Genomic DNA, 26,883 nt, shown 5'->3' on the forward strand with positions numbered 1-26,883 from the left:
GATGGATAGACCCTGTAATAATTATTATAATGCCCTTCTTCATCTCTTGTTACAGCCTTTAATTTAAAGTCTAGTTTGTGTGATATAAGTATGGCTAGTCCAGCTTTCTTTTGGCTTCTAGTAGCATGATAAATAGTTCTCCGTCCCCTCACTCTCAATCTAAAGGTGTCCTCAGGTCTAAAATGAGTCTCTTGTAGACAGCAAATAGATGGGTCTTGTTTTTTTATCCATTCTGATACCCTATGTCTTTTGGTTGGCGCATTTATTCCATTTACATTCAGTGTTATTATAAAAAGGTATGGGTTTAGAGTCATTGTGATGTCTGTATGTTTTATGCTTGTAGCGATGTCTCTGGTACTTTGTCTCACAGGATCCCCCTTAGGATCTCTTGTAGGGCTGGTTTAGTGGTGATGAATTCCTTCAGTTTTTGTTTGTTTGGGAAGACTTTTATCTCTCCTTCTATTCTAAATGACAGACTTGCTGGATAAAGGATTCTCGGCTGCATATTTTTTCTGTTCAACACATTGAAGATCTCGTGCCAATCCTTTCTGGCCTGCCAAGTTTCAAAAGAGAGATCAGTCATGAGTCTTATAGGTCTCCCTTTATATGTGAGGGCACGTTTATCCCTTGCTGCTTTCAGAATTTTCTCTTTATCCTTGTATTTTGCCAGTTTCACTATGATATGTCATGCAGAAGATCGATTCAAGTTACGTCTGAAGGAAGTTCTCTGTGCCTCTTGGATTTCAGTGCCTTTTTCCTTCCCCAGTTCAGGGAAGTTCTCAGCTATTATTTTTTCAAGTACACCTTCAGCACCTTTCCCTCTCTCTTCCTCCTCTGGGATACCAATTATGTGTATATTATTTCTTTTTAGTGTATCACTTAGTTCTCTAATTTTCCCCTCATACTCCTGGATTCTTTTATCTCTCTTTTTCTCAGCTTCCTCTTTTTCCATAATTTTATCTTCTAGTTCACCTATTCTCTCCTCTGCCTCTTCAGTGCGAGCCGTGGTCGTTTCCATTTTATTTTGCATGTCGTTTAAAGCGTTTTTCATCTCCTCCTGACTGTTCCTTAGTCCCTTGATCTCTGTAGCGAGAGATTCTCTGCTGTCCTGTATACTGTTTTCAAGCCCAGCGATTAATTTTATGACTATTATTCTAAACTCACTTTCTGTTATATTATTTAAATCCTATTTGATCAGTTCATTAGCTGTTGTTATTTCCTGGAGATTCTTCTGAGGGGAATTCTTCCGTTTGGTCATTCTGGATAGTCCTGGAGTGGTGCGGACCTGCAGGGCACTTCCCCTGTGCTGTGGTGTATAACAGGAGTTGGTGGGCGGGGCCGTGGTCAGACCGGATGTCTGTCCCCAGCCCACCACTGGGGCCACAGTCAGACTGGTGTGTGCCTTCTCTTCCCCTCTGCTAGGGGCGGGATTCACTGTGGGGTGGCGTGGCCCGTCTGGGCTACTTGCACACTGCCAGGCTTGTGGTGCTGGAGATCTGGCGTATTAGCTGGGGTGGGTAGGCAAGGTACACAGGGCAGGAGGGGCAGGCTTAGCTCGCTTCTCCTTAGGTGATCCACTTCAGGAGGGGCCCTGTGGCAGCGGGAGGGAGTCAGACCCGCTGCCGGAGGGATGGCTCCACAGAAGCACAGCATTGGGTGTTTGCGTGGAGCAAGCAAGTTCCCTTTGGGATTTTGGTTGGGGGATGGGCGAGGGAGATGGCGCTAGCTAGCACCTTTGTTCCCCTCCAAACTGAGCTCTGTCATCCCGGGGCTCAGCAACTCTCCCTCCCTTTGTCCTCCAGCCTTCCCGCTTTCCGAGCAGAGCTGTTAACTTATGACCTCCCAGATGCTAAGTCCCTCTTGCTTTCGGAACACACTCCATCAGCCCCTCCACTTTTGCAAGTCAGACTCAGGGGCTCTGCTTGGCCGGCAGGCTGCCCCTCTTCCCTGGCTCCCTCCCGCCAGTCTGTGCAGCGCGCACCGCCTCTCCGCCCTTCCTACCCTCTTGTGGGCCTCTCTGTCTGAGCTTGGCTCCGGAGACTCCATTCTGCTAGTCTTCTGCTGGTTTCCTGGGTTATTTAGGCAGTTGTAGGTGGAATCTAAGTGATCAGCAGGACGCGCGGTGAGCCCAGGGTCCTCCTACTCCGCCATCTTCTGCCAGTCTCTGTTCTCAGTTTTTAAGAGTCTCTTATGATTTGCTTCTGTCCCACTCTAACCTCTTTTTTTTTTTCTTCCCCTCCCCCATGGGTTTCTGTTACGTTTCTCAGGATCCACATAAGAGTGAAAACATATGGCATCTGTCTTTCTCTGTATGGCTTATTTCCCTTAGCATCACACTCTCCAGTTCCATCCACGTTGCTACAAAGGGCCATATTTCATTCTTTCTCATTGCCACGTTGTACTCCATTGTGTATATAAACCACAATTTCTTTATCCATTCATCAGCTGATGGACATTTAGGCTCTTTCTGTAATTTGGCTATTGTTGAGAGTGCTGCTATCAACATTGGGCAAGTGCCCCTAGGCATCAGTACTCCTGTATCCCTTGGGTAAATTCCTAGCAGTGCTATTGCTGGGTCATAGGGTAGGTCTATTTTTAATTTTCTGAGGAACCTCCACACTGTTTTCCAGAGTGGCTGCACCAGTTTGCATTCCCACCAACAGTGCAAGAGGGTTCCCGTTTCTCCACATCCTCTCCAGCATCTATAGTCTCCTGATTTGTTCATTTTGGCCACTCTGACTGGCGTGAGGTGATATCTGAGTGTGGTTTTGATTTGTATTTCCCTGATAAGGAGCGACGTTGAGCATCTTTTCATGTGCCTGTTGGCCATCCGGATGTCTTCTTTAGAGAAGTGTCTATTCATGTTTTCTGCCCATTTCTTCACTGGGTTATTTGTGTTTTGGGTGTGGAGTTTGATGAGCTCTTTATAGATTTTGGATACTAGCCCTTTGTCCAATATGTCATTTGCAAATATCTTTTCCCATACCGTTCATTGCCTTTTAGTTTTGTTGATTGTTTCCTTTGCTCTGCAGAAGCTTTTTATCTTCATGAGTTCCCAGTAGTTCATTTTTGCTTTTAATTCCCTTGCCTTTGGGGATGTGTCAAGTAAGAAATTGCTGTGGCTGAGGTCAGAGAGGTCTTTTCCTGCTTTCTCCTCTAAGGTTTTGATGGTTCCCTGTCTCACATTCAGGTCCTTTATCCATTTTGAGTTTATTTTTGTGAATGGTGTGAGAAAGTGGTCTAGTTTCAACCTTCTGCATGTTGCTGTCCAGTTCTCCCAGCACCAGTTGTTAAAGAGACTTTTTTCCATTGGATATTCTTTCTTGCTTTGTCAAAGATGAGTTGGCCATACTTTTGCGGGTCTAGTTCTGGGGTTTCTATTCTATTCCATTGGTCTATGTGTCTGTTTTTGTGCCAATACCATGCTGTCTTGATGATGACAGCTTTGTAGTAGAGGCTAAAGTCTGGGATTGTGATGCCTCCTGCTTTGGTCTTCTTCAAAATTACTTTGGCTATTCGGGGCCTTTTGTGGCTCCATATGAATTTTAGGTTTGCTTGTTCTAGCTTCAAGAAGAATGCTGGTGCAATTTTGATTGGGATTTCATTGTGTGCAGATAGCTTTGGGTAGTAATGACATTTTTTTTTGTTTGTTTGTTTGTTTGTTTGTTTTTTCAACGTTTTTTATTTATTTTTGGGACAGAGAGAGACAGAGCATGAACGGGGAAGGGGCAGAGAGAGAGAGAGACACACAGAATTGGAAACAGGCTCCAGGCTCCGAGCCATCAGCCCAGAGCCTGAAGCGGGGCTCGAACTCACAGACCGTGAGATCGTGACCTGGCTGAAGTCGGACGCTTAACCGACTGCGCCACCCAGGCGCCCCTAGTAATGACATTTTGAAAATATTTATTCTTCCAACCCATGAGCACGGAATGTTTTTCCATTTCTTTATATCCTCTTCAAATTCCTTCATAAGCTTTCCATAGTTTTCAACATATAGATCTTTTACATCTTTGGTTAGATTTATTCCTAGGTATTTTATGCTTCTTGGTGCAATTGTGAATGGGATCAGTTTCTTTGTCTTTCTGTTGCTTCATTATTAGTGTATAAGTGCCACTCTCTTGTTAATGTGAGTCTCAGAAAGAGTAACAGATGGATGGAAAACAGTATAAAACTGCAAGAGTGGCACCCAGAAGAGACTGTACATTAAGTAAGTTCTACATTCCAGATTTAGCGAACCATTCTAGCTTCTCTCCTTTCTGAAAACTGGGACACTAGCTTTTCCTTTCCTTCTGTGAGCTACCTTAGATCCTTCCAATAACGTAAGAAAAATTGTTTTAATTTGTATTTCTAGGTTATCTAGTCTTTTTTAAGTATGACTATGGATAAGAAGTATGTCCTATGGCTTGCCATCAGAAAACTACTATATTAGTTATCAAATTGTTAAAGTCTCTAACTTACTCATTTACCCATCATGTTTACTAAGTGTCTGCTACATGTCAGGCACTGAGCTAAAGATGAAGACACACAGGTAAGAATAATCTAAGTACAATAGAACACTGGCACAAAGAAAGAAGTGATAAACATTCTTTGACAGATGTCCAACAATCTATAAATTAACTTTGTTAGCATCTTGCCTATATATCCATAGGGATATTAAATGAGGTTGTCATATGCTTTGCAGAAACCAAAACACATTATATCCAATGCACTGCCATGGCTTAGTCATGGTGAATGTGTGACTCTTATCAACCACATTCTTTCTTTTTTTTTTTTTAGTTTATTTTTTTAATTTACATTCAAGTTAGTTATCACATAGTACAACAATGATTTCAGGACTAGATTCCTTAATGCCTCTTACCCATTTAGCCCATCCCCCTCCCACAACCCCTCCAGTAACCCTCTGTTTGTTCTCCATATTTAACAGTCTCTTAGGTTTTGTCCTCCTCCCTGTTTTTAAATTATTTTTGCTTTCCTTCTCTTATGTTCATGTTTTGTCTCTTAAAGTCCTCATATGAGTGAAGTCATATATTTGTCTTCCTCAGACTAATTTCGCTTAGAATGATACCCTCTTGTTCAACCACATTCTTTCTTAAATGGTGAAAAACCATCTGTTCAAACTGAAGCACGTCTCAAACATTAAACTAACTTACATACTCCTGAATATTTTTAAGGTAAAATGTTACTAACAAAACAAATACTTAAATAGGGACTTAATTATCTTATTCTGAGCAAAGAGAGTATGAATTTCAACTCAGAATTTAATACAGCCTTAGAGTGTGTGTATACACATACATTTCTCTCTACCTTAAGTATTTAGGAAACATTCACATACAAGTTGCAGTTTTCCCATCAGCAAGTTACTAGGCTTTGCCTGTTTTCTCTAGTAGTATAAATAAGTTTTGTTACAGAATTATATGTGTTTTTAAAAATCAAAAATATAAAGAAGTAATAATGAACATAATATACCAAAAGACTACTTATTCATATTCAATAAGCACTGTTGCATAGCCAACTCTTGAGAAATTTTGCTGTGAGAAAACAAAGTAATGAGTTCAAGAAGTTGTAAGCTGATGAAAATTATCTAGTAAAGAGGGAAAATGGAACATTTAGAAAAAATACTGCAAAAAGGAATTTCTTTAAAAATCAGTTCTGATGTTCATCTCTAATGAAGACAGAAGTTATTTCAGTAACTATACAAACAAAAATAAAAGTTCCAGAGAAAAGAAATGTTATACATTAGTACTTAAATTGATGCTGTTCTCATGTGTTCCTTACAGCACACATGTATTTTCCTATGTGCAATCTCCCACACACACTCAACCCACTTTGAAACCACACTCATTAACCAGAGTAAAGAGGCAAATCCAAAAAATAATATGAACATGAATAATTCCTTAAACAGAACATAAGAGGAGTATGTCATTCGCCTACCTGTAATACCTTGTGCATCCCTCCTAAAATAAATTTAGGAATCTAGGGTCAAATATATAACCTTCTTTTCAAGTAAACTATTTTTCTTTTTTCTTTTTTTTTTTTTGAGAACATTTTATTTTTTTATTTTTTTTTATTTTATTTTTTTTTAATATATGAAATTTACTGTCAAATTGGTTTCCATACAACACCCAGTGCTCATCCCAAAAGGTGCCCTCCTCAATACCCATCACCCACCCTGCCCTCCCCCCCAACCCCCAAAAACCCTCAGTTTGTTCTCAGTTTTTAACAGTCTCTTATGCTTTGGCTCTCTCCCACTCTAACCTCTTTTTTTTTTTTTTTCCTTCCCCTCCCCCATGGGTTTCTGTTACGTTTCTCAGGATCCACATAAGAGTGAAAACATATGGTATCTGTCTTTCTCTGTATGGCTTATTTCTCTTAGCATCACACTCTCCAGTTCCATCCACGTTGCTACAAAAGGCCATATTTCATTTTTTCTCATTGCCACATAGTATTCCATTGTGTATATAAACCACAATTTCTTTATCCATTCATCAGTTGATGGACATTTAGGCTCTTTCCGTAATTTGGCTATTGTTGAGAGTGCTGCTATCAACATTGGGGTACAAGTGCCCCTATGCATCAGTACTCCTGTATCCCTTGGGTAAATTCTTAGCAGTGCTATTGCTGGGTCATAGGGTAGGTCTATTTTTAATTTTCTGAGGAACCTCCACACTGCTTTCCAGAGCGGCTGCACCAATTTGCATTCCCACCAACAGTGCAAGAGGGTTCCCGTTTCTCCACATCCTCTCCAGCATCTATAGTCTCCTGATTTGTTCATTTTGGCCACTCTGACTGGCGTGAGGTGATATCTGAGTGTGGTTTTGATTTGTATTTCCCTGATAAGGAGCGACGTTGAGCATCTTTTCATGTGCCTGTTGGCCATCCGGATGTCTTCTTTAGAGAAGTGTCTATTCATGTTTTCTGCCCATTTCTTCACTGGGTTATTTGTTTTTCGGGTGTGGAGTTTGATGAGCTCTTTATAGATTTTGGATACTAGCCCTTTGTCCGATATGTCATTTGCAAATATCTTTTCCCATTCTGTTGGTTGCCTTTTAGTTTTGTTGGTTGTTTCCTTTGCTGTGCAGAAGCTTTTTATCTTCATAAGGTCCCAGTAATTCACTTTTGCTTTTAATTCCCTTGCCTTTGGGGATGTGCCGAGTAAGAGATTGCTACGGCTGAGGTCAGAGAGGTCTTTTCCTGCTTTCTCCTCTAAGGTTTTGATGGTTTCCTGTCTCACATTCAGGTCCTTTATCCATTTTGAGTTTATTTTTGTGAATGGGGTGAGAAAGTGGTCTAGTTTCAACCTTCTGCATGTTGCTGTCCAGTTCTCCCAGCACCAGTTGTTAAAGAGACTGTCTTTTTTCCACTGGATGTTCTTTCCTGCTTTGTCAAAGATGAGTTGGCCATACGTTTGTGGGTCTAGTTCTGGGGTTTCTATTCTATTCCATTGGTCTGTGTGTCTGTTTTTGTGCCAATACCATGCTGTCTTGATGATTACAGCTTTTTAGTAGAGGCTAAAGTCTGGGATTGTGATGCCTCCTGCTTTGGTCTTCTTCTTCAAAATTACTTTGGCTATTCGGGGCCTTTTGTGGTTCCATATGAATTTTAGGATTGCTTGTTATAGTTTCGAGAAGAATGCTGGTGCAATTTTGATTGGGATTGCATTCAATGTGTAGATAGCTTTGGGTAGTATTGACATTTTGACAATATTTATTCTTCCAATCCATGAGCAGGGAATGTCTTTCCATTTCTTTATATCTTCTTCAATTACCTGCATAAGCTTTCTATAGTTTTCAGCATACAGATCTTTTACATCTTTGGTTAGATTTATTCCTGGGTATTTTATGCTTCTTGGTGCAATTGTGAATGGGATCAGTTTCTTTATTTGTCTTTCTGTTGCTTCATTATTAGTGTATAAGAATGCAACTGACTTCTGTACATTGATTTTGTATCCTGCAACTTTGCTGAATTCATGTATCAGTTCTAGCAGACTTTTGGTGGAGTCTATCGGATTTTCCATGTATAGTATCATGTCATCTGCAAAAAGTGAAAGCTTGACTTCATCTTTGCCAATTTTGATGCCTTTGATTTCCTTTTGTTGTCTGATTGCTGATGCTAGAACTTCCAGCACTATGTTAAACAACAGCGGTGAGAGTGGGCATCCCTGTCGTGTTCCTGATTTCAGGGAAAAGGCTCTCAGTTTTTCCCCATTGAGGATGATGTTAGCTGTGGGCTTTTCATAAATGGCTTTTATGATGTTTAAGTATGTTCCTTCTATCCTGACTTTCTCCAGAGTTTTTATTAAGAAAGGGTGCTGAATTTTGTCAAAGGCCTTTTCTGCATCGATTGACAGGATCATATGGTTCTTCTCTTTTCTTTTGTTAATGTGATGTGTCACATTGATCGATTTGCAAATGTTGAACCAGCCCTGCATCCCAGGAATGAATCCCACTTGATCATGGTGAATAATTCTTTTTATAAGCTGTTGAATTCGATTTGCTAGTATCTTATTGAGAATTTTTGCATCCATATTCATCAGGGATATTGGCCTGTAGTTCTCTTTTTTTACTGGGTCTCTGTCTGGTTTAGGAATCAGAGTAATACTGGCTTCATAGAATGAATTTGGAAGTTTTCCTTCCCTTTCTATTTCTTGGAATAGCTTGAGGAGGATAGGTATTATCTCTGCTTCAAGTAAACTATTTTTCAAGTAAACTAAAGTTTGGTTAGTAATCAGTAAAACCGACAACTCCTAAAACTACAGAAGTTGGTTATTCCTAATTTAAATCATGCCACTAACTTCCCACAATTTAAAATAAAAAATATTTACAAGTGTTTCATAATGTAATGGTGTTATATGAATGTGCCAAAGTGTCTCTTGTATACTGGGCCCTGTATTATTTACCTCTTCACAGCAAGAGAGCACCATTAGCTCATAGCCCACCAGTGCCAAAATTTTACATCCAACTGCTTCTAATATAACCCAAATAAGCATATTTTTAGCCATTTAGAGACTGTCATTTTACATTAATAAAGCTGCACTCAATAACTGCTAGCCACAGTTTAGACCCACCCTGGGCTATAAAAGATCATAAGCCGCTGCTATTCTATGGTGATCTTTGACTCAGAGATTTCCCATCATGCAGCTAAGTAACATAATCTAGATACACAAGTCCCTTCTCTCCCAGGGGTTCCTGTGCCCTCTTCCTGTTATAGGTATGGCCCTGCACTGCCAGGAGGTCTTCAGCTGTTAGGGACTTACCTTTACAACCCGTCAAAGTTCTGCCTAAATAAAGCTCATAGTATGTTCCTTCCATCTTGTAGCCATATCTTTTTCTTATCAGCCCTAAAATCTTCAAATTTACTACAAATTTACTATCTTCAAATATACAAATGTATATTTTTTTTCAGTGAAACTTTACAAAAACTGGTGGATCATTTTAAGAATGAGAAAACCCAGATGTAAAGAAAAACTTTAAAAGCTAACTGAAAACTATGTAAATTTTAAAAGTCCCCACAAGAAAATTTCCATAGCCTATTCAAGTAATTTCATTCCCTGTCAACCAAATAAAAAACAAAAACAAAAGCACTTCAGCACAAATCGTACAAGTTTTCCAAGAAGCAGATGATATATCCTAAGAAGCATTGAGAGCACAGGGTCATCTTTTCCACAGGTATGGCAGGATACAATGAAGAAGGCACATGATAGAAACACAATGCATGTTCACTGATTGAGGCCTTTGTTCTCGGCTACTATTTACTAAGGTAGAGCCCCAAGCCCTGGTCTTGCTAATCATATCATGAGCTGGGAGGACCTGCAGGAGAAATATGATCGTTTTAATCCACAACACCACCTATGTAGTATTGCAATCTAAAATGCTTACGCTGAGTCTAACCAGGAAAAAAACATTTATTTATTTGTTTGTTTATTTATTTATTTAATATGAAATTTATTGTCAAATTGGTTTCTATACAACAACCAGTGCTCATCCCAACACATGCCCTCCTCAATGCCCATCACCCACTTAGGAAAAAACATTTAGGCAAATACAAACTGAGGGACATTTTGCAAAACAACTGACCTGGGCATTTCTATGGTGCTCTTTGACCCAGAGATTTTATGTAAACATCATAAAAGGAAAAAAGAACACACTTATCAAAAATAGAAAGGACCCAAATAAATAAATCACATGTGAGAGAGGAGAAATCACAACCAACACCAGAGAAATACAAACAATTATGAGAATATTATGAAAAATTATATGTCAACAAACCAGAAAATCTGGAAGAAATGGATATAAAATCCTAGAAACATATAAACTACCAAAACTGAAACAAGAAGAAATAGAAAACTTGAACAGATTGATATCTAGAAAAAAAAACTGAATCAGTAATCAAACATCTCCAAACAAACAAAAGTCCAGGGCCAGATGACTTCACAGAGGGATTCTACCAAACATTTAAAGACGAGTTAATACCTATTCCTCTCAAACTGTTCCAAAAAATACAAATGGAAGGAAAACTCCCAAACTCATTCCATGAGGCCAGCATTACCAATTCCAAACCAGATAAAGACAACACTGAAAAAGAGACTTTTTGCAACAAAATATTAGCAAACTGAATCCAACAGTACATTAAAAGAACCATTCACCATGATCAAGTGGGATTTACTCCTGGTTTGCCAGGGTGGTTCAATATTCGCAAATCAAGCAACTTGATACAAATTGAGCATGATACACTGAGCATGGAGTCTGAAGATTCTCTCCATCTCTATCTCCCTCCTTCCCCCCCTCTCTCCCTCCCTCTTTCTCTCTCCCTCTGTCCCTCTCCCCTGCTAATGTTCTCTAACATAACATAACATAACATAACATAACATAACATAACATAACATAACATAACATGAAATAAAACAGATAAGAACCATATGATCCTCTCGAGATGCAGAAAAAGCACTTGACAAAGTACAACATCCATTCATGATAAAGACCCTCAACAAAGTAGGTTTAGCGGGAACATACCTCAACATAATAAAGGCCATATATGAAAAACCCACAGCTAATATCATGTTCAATGGGGAAAAACTGAAAGCTTTTCCTCTAGGGTCAGGAACAAGACAGGGATGTCCATTCTCACCACTGTTATTTAACACAGTACTGGAAGTCCTAGCCTCAGCAGACAACAAAAAGAAATAATAGGCATCCAAATTGGCAAAGAAGTCAAACTTTCACTATGTATAGATGACATGATACTCTATATAGAAAACTCAAAAGACACCACCAAAAAACTGCTGGAACTGATACACAAATTCAGTAAAATCTCATGATACAAAATGAATATACAAAAATCTGTCTCATTTCTATACACCAGTTATGAAGATTTAAATTTTTTTTTCATTTCAGTATAGTTGACACAGAATGTTACATTAGTTTCAGGTGAACTACATAGTGATTCAATTTCTCTATGTATTACACTATGCTCACCACAAGTGTAGCTATCATCTGTCACCAAACAACACTATTACAAAAGCATTGACTATATTCTTTATGCTGTACCTTTTTCCCCCATGACTTATTCATCTCATAACTGAAAGCCTGACAGTACTTAATTTTTTGACTCCTAGACCATACCCCCACCAAAAAAAGCAATCAAACAAAAACAGCTATAAAGGACATTCTTGGGAAAATTAGGGATATTTGAATATGAACTAGATATATTATAGTACTAGTATCAATGGTAAATTTCTTGAGTATAATAATTATATTGTGATCATGTTAAAGAATGTCCTTTTTCTTAGAAGACACATACTCAAATATTTAACAGTAAAGTATTAGAATGTCTAAAACTTACTCTCATGTTAAAAGCAAGGCTGGGGAGAGAACGTGAGCTTAATATGGCAAAATGCTCGTAACTACTAAATTCAGGGGAAAGGATATAGGTGTTATTTATATTATTCTTGTAATCTGTGTATAGATTTGAAATTTTTCAAAATAAAAAATTAGGTAAGAAGAGTCTGGTGATTTTTTAAAAAGGATTACATAGAAGAATTATCCCAAAACCAAATTATGTTGCCATCTGCCCTTCAGTTATGGTTATAAGAGTCTTAAGTCTTTGGCCCATGAGTCTTTCCTGTATTCTACTTCCTCTTCTTTCATTCTCTCTCAAATTTCTTCTTATTGGGTTTTCATTCTTACTAGTCTACCCCAACCACTCCTAACTAGATCTTCAATCTTACTCAACAACACCAGACATATTTGATTAGTCCATCCTCTAAATACTTTCTTTGCTTGGTCTCCAAGACACTACTGTTTCATTTCTCTACGTACCTCACTGGGCACAACTTTTTAGATTCTTCTGATTCTCTTCTTCACTTTATCTTTAAACATTACAGTTCCCCAGTATTCTGTCTTCACCTCACTTCTCCATCTACAGAAATTCCTTTACTGTTCTCATCCAGCCCGTAGTTTTAAATACCATTTGAATGCTGATGACTTCCAAATCTATGTTTGAGGTGCCAAACTCTCCTCAGAACTCCACATTCATAGTCAACTGCTTACCTAATATCTCCACTTGAGTCTAAGAGTCATTTTAAACTTAACATGTCCAAAATTGAATCCTTTGATTTCCTCCCCAAAATATATCCCTTCCCAAGCTTCCACATTTCTGTGAATGGCAACCACATCTCCAGGGTTATTAAGACAAAAAAACCCTGAAGTCATCTTCAATTCCCTTTTTGTCTACTCTACATGCTCAACAAATACTGTCAGCTCTAACTTCAAAATATATGGCACCTTACCACTTCTCATCACACCAGGGAACATATGAATCCAAGCTATCATTCTGTCTTCCATGGACCTCTACAGTATTCTACCAAGTCTCCTTGCTTCTGACCTTTTCCCACTATAGTTCTAGTTTCAACAAAGCAGCCCAGAATAACACTTTTAAAGTTAAATAAAAATATGTCCCTTCTCTTTCTGAAAGTTTTTAGTGACTTCCAGGATCATTCAATAAAAGATAACATCCCTGACATAGCCTACAAGGCCCTACAATATTTATTCCTTTGCTGCCACTCTGGACTCATCTCCTTTTACTGACGTCACCTTCACACACTGTAGTCAAACTGTCTACCTTACTCTACCTGAACAAAAAAGGCACATTTTGCACATAAAGGATTAGAGTAGAGATAAAGCTCATGGATTAAGGGCTTGGAATAGGAGTCAGAGAAGAATGATGAAGGGAGGCCCAAGAGGAAGAATGGAACAAGAATAGCCATAGAAATTAAGGAAGAAAAAGGATACCAAAAAGAGATATATCATCAATGTAATATTTATAAGAGTGGGGGAGAAAAAATGATAAAGGAGAATTAACTCATAACAGGGAACAGAGTAAAAATACCACGTATAAAAAAATGGGAAATCACATTAACATATTATACTGGCTATTTCTGAATGACAGTATTCTTCTAACATCCCTTGTTTTCAGATGTTTACGCTTTGTTATGGCTAGACTATTTCACTTTTGCCCTATATATCTTTAGTTTGGTCCTTTATCCAAGGGCATAGCCCTTATTTACAGGGTATGTTCCTTTAGCAATCTCAACAGAAAGTCCAAAATACTTTACCAAGGCCCCTATAACTTGCCAGTCCTTGAACTCTAATATTTTTTTCACCAATATTAAGTAGCTGGTGAAGTCTATTCAGTTTGCTAGCTGTACTCTCTAAGATTCCTCAACTCTTACATAGCTCAAAAGAAGCTAGAACTAACTCAATTACTTAAGGGGAATTTGCAAACAGATTAAGACCCTAATTCTCTGAGGTTCTCTTCTCTCCAGGTTTTAACCTCTTACTTTCCAATCTCCCTGAGAGTTCCAAACTCCAGCCTGTTTCCTCATTCCTGAAAGACTACCACTTTCTGTTTGGAATCTGCTCCACCAGTTAACAGCAAACTGAAAAATTCTCTGTGGAAAAAAAGCCAAAATAAACATGAACTCTTCCTTTATGAATCCCTTCCTTCAAGGATCAAAATTCCCCAAGATCCTCCATACATTTTAAAGAGAGAAAGAGAGAGACCGACAGAAAGAGACCAAGAAACAGATACTTAACTATAGAGAATTAACTGATGGTTACCTGAGGGGAGGTGGATGCGGGGAGGGGTCAAATAGGTGACGGGGATTAAGGAGGGCACTTGTGATGAATCACTACATTCTACACCTGCAACTAATATTACACTATATGTTAACTAACTGGAATTTAAATAAAAACTTGGGGGAAAAAAGATCCTCCCTACATTGATTGCTCTTCAGCACCTAAAGACAATTTTTTTAATACTTTCTTCAGATTTCAGAAATATTATTTAGGACCACCAAACTGTGGGAGGTTTGCCTACTGAATTGATTCTACGTAGCTTTCTAAAATTTACATCAAAAAACCGATTTCTCTGCTTCCTTAGAGAAAGTGTGCTTCCAACAAATATGGCTGCTCTGACTCCTAAAAACTGAGAACAAACTGAGGGTTTATGGGGGGTGGGAGGAAGGGGGGGGTGGGTGATGGGTATTGAGGGCACCTGTTGGGATGAGCACTGGGTGTTGTATGGAAAACAATTTGACAATAAATTTCATAATAAAAAAATTTAAAAAAAAAGAAATCAAACCAATTCTCTTACACATTAAAAAAAAACCCAAATATGGCTGCTCTGTATAATTCTTTAAGCCATATCTCCTTTGCCTTCCAGAAACAAACTGAATCGAGGTAGAGATTTTTCTGCTAACAAAGTGGTCCTCAATTTCCTTTACAACTATTATAAACAGGGAACATTGCTCTTGGATTTAAGATGAGTCCCTGGTTATCAATCAGGAAGTGTATTATTTTGCTAGCATTTTCTGAGGTACTCTATTTCTAGATCCCTAAACATTCTATCTCCTTGTCTCATCTCACTTCCATGCAGTTTCTGTCAATTTCAGCTCTTATCAGTCTTATTACTGAACTAAGTGTTATAAATCAGGGGCATTATTTTTGAATTTTGTATTTTTGCATTATATTTTGCATTTTGAGGTGAGCTATTCACATTCAGAAATTATTATTCACATTATTAGTACTTTCAGAAATATATGCCTTCCTGGTCCAGGTCTAGACACTCTCTCTTCCTTTTTCCACACAACTTCTATACAGTCTTGATGCTTTTGGCAGTCTTTCCTATAAATTTGAGATAGACTATTTGTTGCAAACTTTCACTAAAAGAGGATTTTCAAGTTTCCTTTCTCTATATCTGTTTGTCTTTGATATTTTATAAAAGAAGAAGGAGAATAAAAAAAAGGTATGCTGATCATGCATTCATATCAGAATCTTCTTACAGGCTTACTATTCCTCAATAACAAATTTTATCTTAGAATGCATACCAGTCACCTAATAATACCTCTCATCTCTAAATCCACCCTTCTAGGCACTGACTCTGAGGCTGGGATTTGCCAACTTTGCCTCAAAAGCTCCTCTGTCTACTGGGGGCACCTGAAAGATACTGGGGAAAAGGAGACAAGAAGAAGTGTTTCTTGCTGTTCCTATACACAGTTCCCAACCAGAGAAAATAGGTCCCAGCCTCCAGTTGTTATTGGCATTCCCAGAAACAGCCTCACTGCCCTTCTTCATATATACCAGCAACAGCCATGTGATGTTCTTACTCCTCAGATGTTTGAGCTCCGGTATCTCAAGACCCATCTTCCCAGATCCTGAGTTCTAGTATCCCCAGCCCATTATCTTTTGTATCCCCAGCCTACAGAGTATAGACTTCTTTCTGAAGTTATTATTTTTGGTTACGTTAGTATTTCCTCTTTTTTTTCATTTTCAAACATGTATGTAAACAATAACCCATATTAAATTCTACCTTGTAAAGCGACTCATAAGTTCTTGTTTCCTGATTAAGCCCTAACTAAACTCTGATGCTTACTCAACCTGTGTTCAAAAACATTATTTCTAGTACCAAAAGCTATCACACTTATATAGTACCTTAAATTTTATATTTTAGAATGATAAATTCTGGAAAATAAAATCACAATTTTATAATAACATATATTTATTATTTTTAAAATTAGAGCACGACAGTAAAGAATTTCTAAAAGTCACTCACAATGTGAATGTGCAAAAACAACAAATGTTAACACTTTGATGTATTTACATCTTGCTCTCTTCTATTCAGAGATTGTACTTGTTATCCTATCAGAACCTATTCTCAAAGTAATAAATAAATTATTAAAAACATACTGCATGCATTATGTTTTTAGAAAATTCACAACCCAGGTTACCTTTCAGGTACAGAAGAAAAGATATTAAAGTTGTCAGTATTTTAAGAAATAATTATATTCTCAGAATTACATATTACATTATATATGATAAAGCAAACTTATTTTTGGCAGGAAAACATGTTAATAGCATATTTTATACTACAAACCAAAATGAAAAAAAGCCTTCCTCCACAATCTATAAAAATTATGAATAAATTTAGTAAGGCCAACTACTCACCCCCTATTACTGACAATTGCCTTTTTCAAGTGAATATAATTTACAGGAAAGATACCCTGTAAAAGAGAAAAGATTTCCCATTAGAAAAAGCAATTTCTGATTAACATCACATATATACTAAAATAGCAGCCAGATTTCAGCATGGAAATCAACAATACAGTAGAGCTCTTAATGTAGCAACCACTTTGCATATTAAGAATGCAAAATTGCACAAACTATACATATTAGATAGGAATTTCATTGTCATTTGCACTCAGAGTCTATCTTCAGGTGAAAACTGTGATCTTAAGCAACAACCAAAAAGATTATTTTAAGTTACAGATTGGAAATATTCCACCTAATCACTCTCAGGATATAGACTTATATACAAAGCTTGGCATGTATCTACAAAACTATCCCCTAACCAACAACTTATACATTACCCAGCTCTGAGCTAGAGAAACAATTCTCAGACTCTAACAAACATTTATATTCACCAGAATGAACCAATTTGGAAGTTTCCATAAATATTTCTTTTTACTCTTTCTAAATAGTTTCCATTTTGATATTTGCCATCATTTGATTTCAATTCCTAAGGCACAAAAAGATGTATTGTTTTAAAAAAAAATTAAGTTTTGCAATCAGTGTTTCGTTATTTTTCTCTGATGTATGAAACCCTTCAAATACAACACAAATGGTCTCAATTCTTTTATATTATACTCTTTGGCCCACATCACTACCAAAAATAAATCTATACCACACAAGGCCATCAGCAACTAGACTACAGTAATTCATTTTATAGTTTTCAGTATACAGATATTTCACCTCCTTGGTTAAATTTATTCCTAACCATCTGCTTGTTTTCAATCCTATTTTGAATAGCACTGTTGGCTGTATTTCTTTTTCAAATATTTCATTGTTAGAGAGTAAGAAACACAACTAAATTCTGTGTGTTAATTTTATATCCTGCAATTTTACTGAATTTGCTGATTAGTTTCAACAGGTTCTTGGTGGAGTCTTTAGGATTTTCTACATATATCAAATCATTTGCAAACAAATACAATTTTACTTCTTCCTTTCTGATTTAGATGCCTTCTGTTTCCTTTTCTCACCTGACTGTTCTGGCTAGGACTTCCAGTACTATGTTGAACAGGAGTGGTGAAAATGAGGATTCTTGTCTTGTTTCTCATCTTAGAGGAAAAACTTTCATTTCAAACCCATTTACCACTGAGTATGACATTAGCTGTGGGTTTGTCATATGACGGCCTTTTTTATGTTGAGATATATTCCTTCTAAACCCCCTTTTCTGAGAATTCTATTCATGAAAGGATTTTGTATTTTGTCAAAATGGTTTTTCTGCACCTACTGAAATGATTACATGATTTTTATCTTTCATTCTATCAATGAGGTGTATCACATTAATTAGTTTGATAATGTTGAACCATCCTTTCATTCCTTGGATAAATCCCATTTTATCGTGGCATATAAACCTTTAAATGTACTATTAAATTTGGATTGTTAAAATTTTTTGAGAATTTTTGCATCTGTATTCATCAGGGATACTGTCTTTGGTTTTCTTTTTCATTTAGCATTCTTATCTGGCTTGGGTATCAGGGTATTACTGGCCTCATGAACTGAGCCTGGAAGTGTTTCCTCCTGTTCAATTTTCTGGAAGAGTTAGAGAAGAATTGGTATTAATTTTTTAAAGTTTGGTAGAATTCACCAGTAAAGTCATCAGGTCCTGAACTTTCTTTGTTGGAAGAATTTGATTGCTGATGCAATCTCCTTACTCATTACTGGATCATTAATATTTTTTTTTATTTTTTCCTGATTTATCCTTAGTAGGTTACATGTTTCTAGGAATTCATCCATTTCCTCTATATTATCCAATTTGTTGGCAAATAATTGTTCATGGCATTCTCTTATAATCCCTTGTATTTCTGTGGGTTTTTGTTTTTTGTTTTTTGTTTTTTTGGTTTTTTTGTTTTTTTTTTTTTGGTGAGAGAGAGAGGGCAAGCAAGGGAGGGCAGAGGGGTAGAGGGGGAGAGAGAATCTTTAAGGTTTTTAAAATATTTATTTATTTGGGGGAGCGCACAAGCGGGGGAGGGGCAGAGAGAGGATCTAAAGCAGCTTCTGCGCTGACAGGCCAACAGTAGCAAGCCTAATGCAGGACTCGAACTAATGAACTTGCAAGATCATGACCTGAGCCGAAGTGGCCCAAATGACTGAGCCACCCAAGTGCCCCAAGGGAGAGAGAATTTTTTTTTAATGTTTTATTTTTGAGACAGAGAGAGAAAGAGGTGAGAGTGTGAGCAGGGGAGAGGCTGAGAGGGAGACACAGAATCCAAAGCCGGCTCCAGGCTTGGAGCTGTCAGTACAAAGCCTGAATCGAAGCTCAAACCACGAATTGCAAGATCATGACCTGAGCCAAAGTCAGACACTCAACCAACTAAGCCACCCAGGCACCCCAAGAGAAAATGTTAGGCAGGCTCCACACCCAGTGCAGAGCCCCACGTGGGTCTCTATTTCAGGAACATGCAATCATGACCTGAACCAAAATTCAAGAGTCGGATGTTTAACCAACTAAGCCACCCTTCTGTGGTATCATTTTTAATGCTTCCTATTTTATGTCTCATTTTGAGTCTTTCCTTTTTTTTCCCTTTAATCTAAGCGTTTGTCAATTTTGTTTATCTTTAAAAAAAAAAAAAAAGACAGCTCTCAGTTTTGTTAATCCTTTTTTTTTTTTAGTATTTATTTATTTTTGAGAGAGACAGAGACAGAGTGTGAGCAGGGGAGTGGCAGAGAGAGAGGGAGACACAGAATCCGAAGCAGGCTCCAGGCTCTGAGCCATCAGCCCAGAGACCGATGTGGGGCTCGAACTCACAGACTGCGAGATCATGACCTGAGCCCAACCGACTGAGCCACCCAGGCACCCCTGTTAATCCTTTTATAGTTTTCTGGTCTCTATTTCACTTTTCCCACTCTGATCTTTATTTCCTTCCATCTGCTGAATTTGAGCATAGTTGGTTCTTTTTCTAGTTCCCTGAGGTGTAAAGTTGGGTTATTTGACATTTTCTTTTTTCTTATTGTAAGGCATTGATTATTATAAAATTGTCTTTTAACACTGGAGCAAGCCATAGGCTTTGGTATGCTATTTCCATTTTCATTTGTTACAAGATATTTTTTAATTTCCTTTTTGATTTTCTGACCCACTGCTTGTTCAGAACTGTGTTGTTTAATTTGCACATATTTGTGAATTTTCCAGTTTTCTTCCCATTATTGATTTCTACTTTTATACCATTGTGGTCTGAAAAGATACATAGTATAATTTCAATCTTCTGAAATTTGCTAAGTCTTGTTATGTGGCCTATCATATGATCTACTCTGAAGAATGTTCCATCTTCAATTGAGAAGAATGTATATCCTGATGCTGGTGGATGAAGTGTTGTATCTATGTCTGTGAGATACGTTTGGTCTAAAGTTCAGTTCAAGTCAAGTGTTTCCTTGTTGATTTTGTCTGGATAATCTATTGCTGAAACAGAAATAATGAAGTGTCCTTTTACTATTGTATTATCATCTAATTTTCCCTTCAAATCTGTATCTGTTTAATATATTTATTACATACGAATATATTAGTTTTGATGCACCTATAGATATGATTGCTATATCTTCCTGATGAGCTGATTCCTTTATCATTATACAATGACCTTCTTGGTCTCTAGTCAACAATTCTTATCTTAAAGTCTATTTTACCTGGAGTAAGTATAACTACCTATGTTCTCTTCTGGTTTCCACTTGCACAAAATATCATTTCCTATCCCTTTACTTTCAACTTATGTATGTCCCTAAAGGTGAAGTAAGTCTCTTAAAGGTGGTATGTAATTAATGGGGCCTTGTCTTTTAATCATTCTAGCTACTTTAGGCCTGTTGATTAGGGAATTCAATTCATTCACATTTTGAGTAATTTTTGATAGGTAAAGAATTACCATCTTGTTGTTTCCAGTTGTTCTACAGCTGCCTTGTTCCTTTTTTCATCTCTTGGCTGCCTTCCTTTATGAACTGATGATTTTCCATGGTGGTATGCTTTGATTCCCATACCTGTATCTTCTGTGATTCTACTATAGGTTTTTGCTTTGTGGTTATTATGGTATTTATGTAACACAACTTGTAACAGTCTATTTTAAGCCAGTAACAACTTAATTTTGATCATATACAAAAACTCTACTCTTTTACTCTCCCCTGCTTTTACTGTTTTCGATGTCACAATTTACCTATACTTTGAATTATTATAGCTATAGTTTTTTAAACACTCTCATCTTTTAACACTAGAGCTAATATATCACCATATTATAGTATTAGAGTATTTTGAATTTGAGTATATACTTACCTTTACCAGAGTTTTATATTTTCATTTTTTCATGTTACTAATTAGGGTCCTTTCATTTCAGCTTGAAGAACTCCTTTCAGCATTGCTTGTAAGGCAGGTCTAGTGATGATAAATTCCCTCAGCTTTTGTTTAGCTGGGAAGTTTATATCTCTCCTTAATTTCTGAAGGACAGCTCTGCTAGGTAAAGTATTCTTGGTTGGTGCGGTTCTTTTTTCTTTCACCACTTGGAATAATTATCTCTCTCTCTTCTGGCCTGTAATATTTCTTTTTTTTTATTTTATTTTTTTTATTAATATATGAAATTTATTGTCAAATTGGTTTCCATACAATACCCAGTGCTCATCCCAAAAGGTGCCCTCCTCAATACCCATCACCCACCCTGCCCTCCCTCCCACCCCCCATCAACCCTCAGTTTGTTCTCAGTTTTTAACAGTCTCTTATGCTTTGGCTCTCTCCCACTCTAACTTCTTTTTTTTTTTTCCTTCCCCTCCCCCATGGGTTTCTGTTAAGTTTCTCAGGATCCACATAAGAGTGAAACCATATGGTATCTGTCTTTCTCTGTATGGCTTATTTCACTTAGCATCACACTCTCCAGTTCCATCCACGTTGCTACAAAAGGCCATATCTCATTCTTTCTCATTGCCACGTAGTATTCCATAGTGTATATAAACCACAATTTCTTTATCCATTCATCAGTTGATGGACATTTGGTCTGTAATATTTCTGCTGAGAAATCCACTGACAGCCTAATCAGGGGTGGGAGTACTTTGTAAGTTACAAACTTTGTTTCTCTTGCTGCTTTTAAGATCTCTCCTTGTCTGTAACTTTGACAGTTTTATTATAATGTCTCTTAGAGGGGATTTCTTCACGTTCAGTTTATCTGGTGGCCTATTAACTTCATGAACTTGGATGTCCAAATTTCTCCCTAGATTTGGGAAGTTCTCAGCCATTAATATGCTTTCTGCTCTCTTCTTCTTCTTCTCCTTTTAGAACTTCAATGATTCACAAATTGGTCCTACTGATAGCTGCCAATGATCATAAAGGCTTTCTTCACTCTTCCTCATTTTTTTTTCTTCTTTTCTAGTCACTTCTTCTCTGACTGGATAATTTTAAAGTTCCTATCTTTAATTTCACTTATTTTTTTCTTCTGCTTCATCAAGCCTGCTGTTGATGTGCTCTACTGCATTTTTTTACCATTTCATTCATTGAATACTTCAACCCCAGAATTTCTGTTTGGTTCTTTTTCATTATTTCTAATTCTTTGATAAATTTTTCATTTTGTTAATGTACTGTTTTCCTGATTTCAATGAATTGTCTCTCTGGGTTTTCTTTAGCTCATCAAATTTCCTTAATACAGCTTTTTGAATTCTTTATCAGAAAAATTGTACATCTCCATGTCTTTGGATTCAGTTACTGGAAAAATTTTTTATGATCCTTTCGTGGTGTTTATTTCCTTGGTTTTTCATGTTTCTTGGGAGTTTTGTGTTATGGTGTTCACATTTGAAGTAGCAGTCACCCCCTCCAGTCTTTACTAATTCCCATCAGGGTAGAAATACCTTCCACTGTCCCTCCTAGAGATTCTGCAAAATTCTCAGACCTTCCACGAACCTGCTCCAAGCTTCTTGCTCACTTTTGTGACAGAATTCTTCAGCACGTATGCCTTTATTGATCCTATAATGCACCAGGTTGAGTGCTGACAGTCTCTCTCATGTTTTCCCAAGAGTGGCACTAAAGCTCAAGTTTGTGGTCTCTGGACTACAGATTCTGTGTGCTTTCTGTATATACTCATGAGCAGTCTTCCAAAGCTGGCTCTTGCCACCACCTTAAAGAGTATGCACAGTAAGCCAGCTACAGTGTGGGGGTGTGTGTGTAGGTGAGGCACACAAAGCACTGAGGATGTCTATGGGCCTATGAGGAATCTGGCAGTGGGGGGCTTTCCCAGCAGTTAATGGGTGGGCTTCTTGATAGAGTCTGCTGCACAGTAGGCTCTGCGTCTATTTAATGCCACCCAAAAATTCTAGGTGCCACTTTCCCAAACTCTTTCCACCTCTCAATCATGGAACTCCCAATTTAGGACTCTGAATATGGCAAGACAGAAATGAGCCTCTCTGGCAGCATCTACAAAGCTGGAAAAGCTGGATGCTCACTTTCATGCTCTCTCTTGCCCTCAGGGAGAAATCATGGGTCTAAAAAGATCTCCTTTGGTCTTTATCTATTGCTACCTTTTGGTAAAGTTGACGCGGGTAAAGTGAAATTATTCCTATTACCCACTCCAATGTCAAACTCTTATTTTCTGCTCCAAAAGAGTGCTGGGTCTTCACCTATAGAAACCTATACATCGACAAAGGTTTCCTCATCCAATGGTTACCCAAGGGTAACCAAGCGTCTGAAGAACCCAAGGGCCTTCAGAAGCTCCCAGATGACAACTCAGTCACCTCACGGTACACAGCTGACTGAGGTCTGTATATTACTCAATGCACAGTTGGGTGAGACTTCTCTGGGTCCCCTGTCATATATGATGGGTACAGAATATTTGTTGTTGAGGGTGAGGACAAAAACTAGGGACATCTTATAGCACCATGATGCTGACATCAAGTCTACCAGTAATGCATTTTATATTTCAGCCCGTAATAAAAGATAACCTATACCAAAAGGAAATCCTAATACAGGAAAATATGGACTTAAAACGGATAAAACACGTAACTTCATGTAACCAAAACTAAATGATGACAGCCCATTATCTATAAAGGAAGAATAGTAAAAAGTTAAAAAGATACAGGATTAGCATGTGCTTCCAGGAAGATGAATAAGACATAGTTTTCACCATTCCTCCTAAGTACAATGAAAAACTCTGGGCATTATAAATATAACAGAGACATATATGTAATATATATGTAAGTATATAGATATTTCACACATACAACATGTATAACATATACAAAGCATATGATATATATCATATATAAAAAACTCTAGACATAAATACATCTTGTAAAAATAAGAAGAGTCTGAAAAGTAGAGGGGAAAGGTGGACCAACTAGGGACCTTGGGATGCAAGAAAGAATACAGTGGTGAATTCCCTAGATTTTCTTTTACCTTATACATCTGCTATTTGAATCTGATAAAGCTAGAAACCTAGAAACACCAATAGGCACAGACAAAAAAAAGAATGTTCTCTCTAGCCTTAAGAACCAGGAAAGAGTCAGCATGTCAACAAAGAAAACTTTTCAATAATAACTACTACATTGCTTCCAAACATCAACCCTCTCCCCCAAAAAAGCTGTGGCCCAACTCCCACCCACACAAGGAAGGTCAACTGGAAAGAATGGACTTCTACCTTTATTGCGCTATAATAACACACCTGGACCTTGCAATGGAATAGTGTCTGAGAAGGCCAAGTTAGGAGTCAAGACTTTCTACCCAAGTGGGCAATAACAAGCCCCCACCACTCAGTGGCAGTGGAGCCCACCTGAACTTCTGCCCCTAATCAGCATTAATGAGACTCCTCCATCATTCCACTGTGGTGTCCAAAGAGGCCTAAGACAGTGGGGGCTTTCACCACTGCTAAGCAGTAACAAGACTACCACCCTCCTCCTGGTGTCATCAGAGACCACATGGGGAACAGAAGGCACTACCAATGCTTTCCAGCCACTAAATAATCAGTGGAAGACTACTAGGAAGGTACAATTCCTACACCTAATCAACAATAACAGGAGTGTGCACCCTTCAGTGTCAATGGAGGCTGAGTGGGTAACATGGCCCTCAGCCCCCACTTGGCAATAATGAGGCAAACCCTCTCTTTCTCCTACAGCAGCATTGTCAAGGAAAGCCAAATAAAACAAAAGGCTTAAATAAGAAGCAATATCTCATAACATAATGTCCAAAGTTCCAGGTCTATACCAAGAACCAGGAAGATCTGAAATTGAATGGGAAAAAAAAAAAGCAATACATGCCAACACAAAGAAAACAAAGATATTAGAATTATCTGAAAATATTTTAAAGGAGCCATCATAAAAATGTTTCAGTGAGCAATTACAAATATGCATGAAACCAATGGGAAGAAAAAAACCAAAGAGTCTCAGCAAAGAAACAAAAACATCTCAACAAAGAAAAAATGTTGAATGGTCTAAACAGTAGAATGGAGGAGGCATGGGAAAGAAGCAGTGAGCCATAGTCAGAAAAATTTGAAATAACAGTTGGAATGTGATATTATGATGTAATAAGAAATATATATTTCTTCATCTCCAGTCCCTAACACAAAAGTTTCTAAAACTCTTTGAAGGATAGAAGCATCTTTTGTTATTCATGATGAGTCCCTTTCAACCCTACTGGGGATTATACTAATGAGGTGACCCTTGGTGGGCCCCCAGACAGCTTCAGAATGGGAGATGCCAGAGGAATCATGCAATTAGAGGGTCGGTACTTTCAGCTCCACTCTCCAACCCACAGGGAGGGAAGAGGAGCTGGAGACTGAGTTAATCACCAAGGGCCAGTGATGTCATACATCATGCCTTCATAATGGAATTCTGATAAAAACAAACAATAGGGTTTGGAGAGCTTCCAGGCTAATGAACACATCAAGTTACTATGAGGTTGGCATGTCAAGAAGGAAATAGAAGCTCCATGTCCCAGTCTACATACCTTGCCGTAAGCATCTTTTCTATTTGGCTGTTCCTAAGTTGGATCCTTTATAATAAACTGATAATAGTAATTAAGTTGTCTTCCTGAGTTCTGTGAGCTGTTCTAGCAAATAATCAAACATGAGAAGGGGATCATAGGAACCCTCAATTTATCCTAGTTGATCAGAAGTAGAGAAGTCTAGGACTTGAGATTGGCATCTGAAGTGAAGATGGTCTTGTGGGACTGAGCACTTAACATGTGGGATCTGACCCAGAGTTAGTGTCAGAAATGGACTGAATTTTGGACACCCAGCGGGTATCCAGACATCTGTAGAATTGGTTGTTGGTGTGGAAAACCCCGCAACTTTTTATTATAGAAGTGTTTGGACACTAAACAATAAAGAGAAAACAGACTTAAAAACAAAAAACAAAACAAAAAAAAGAGACTCAGGGACCTGTATGACTATGGCAAAAACAAAACAGAATCTAACATTCTTATTATCAGGTCCTAGGAGGAGAGAAGAAAGAAAAAAGGCAAGGCTTAGAATGTACATGAACAGAACAAATCCTAGTGACAATATGAAGCAATAAGAACTCTCACCCATTGCTGGTGAGAATGCAAAATGGTACAGCCACGTTGGAAGACAGTCTGGAAGTTTCTTATAAAATTAATATACTCTTACCATACAATCTAACAACTGCATGCATTGGTAATTACCCAGTGAGTTGAAAACTTATGTCCACACAAAAACCTGTACACAAATGTTTATGGCTGCTTAATTTGTAAATGCCCAAACTTGGAAGCAATCAAGGTATCCTTCAATAGGTGAATGAAGAAACAACCTATACTCTATCCAGACAATAGAATATTATTCAGCAATACAAAGAAATGAGCTACTGGGGTGCTTGGCTGGCTCAGTCAGTGAAGCGTGTAACTCTTGATCTCAGGGCTGTGGGTTCAAGCTCCATGTGGGTGTGGAGACCACTTAAAAAAAATAATACCTTTAAAAAAATAAAAAATAAATGACCTATCAAGCCATCAAAAGACATGGAGGAATCTTAACTGCATATTGCACAGCGAAAGAAGTCAATCTGAAAAGTCTACAGTCTATATGATCCTGACTAAGTAACATTCTTTAAGAGGCAAATTATAGACGCAGTAAAAAGATCAGTGGTTGCCAAAAGTCCTGGAGGATAAGAAAAGGGATGAATAGATGGGTATTTTTAGGGCAATGAAACTATTCTTATGAGACTGTAATGATAGATACATGACATTATGCATTTGTCAAAACCATAAAACACAAAGAGTGAACCTTGATGTAAACTATAAATAATATTAGGAGTGTATAAATACTGGTTCATTAAATGTAATAAATGTACCACACTAATGCAGAATGTG

General features: G+C 37.7%; 1 protein-coding gene across 13 annotated transcripts in view; it reads right to left on the minus strand.

Moving 5' to 3' along the window:
* The window catches only part of DOCK3 (dedicator of cytokinesis 3), a 595,409-nt gene that overhangs the window by 405,759 nt on the left and 162,767 nt on the right, over positions 1 to 26,883 (minus strand). For all 13 annotated transcript variants that reach the window (XM_058726773.1, XM_058726766.1, XM_058726765.1 and 10 more), the window contains one exon: positions 16,500 to 16,555. In XM_058726773.1, the coding sequence (XP_058582756.1) occupies positions 16,500 to 16,555 (56 nt within the window). The remainder of the gene's footprint in view (positions 1 to 16,499; positions 16,556 to 26,883) is intronic.

This window comes from Neofelis nebulosa, chromosome 4 (genome assembly GCF_028018385.1).
Source record: "Neofelis nebulosa isolate mNeoNeb1 chromosome 4, mNeoNeb1.pri, whole genome shotgun sequence".
Classification (NCBI taxonomy): domain Eukaryota; kingdom Metazoa; phylum Chordata; class Mammalia; order Carnivora; family Felidae; genus Neofelis; species Neofelis nebulosa.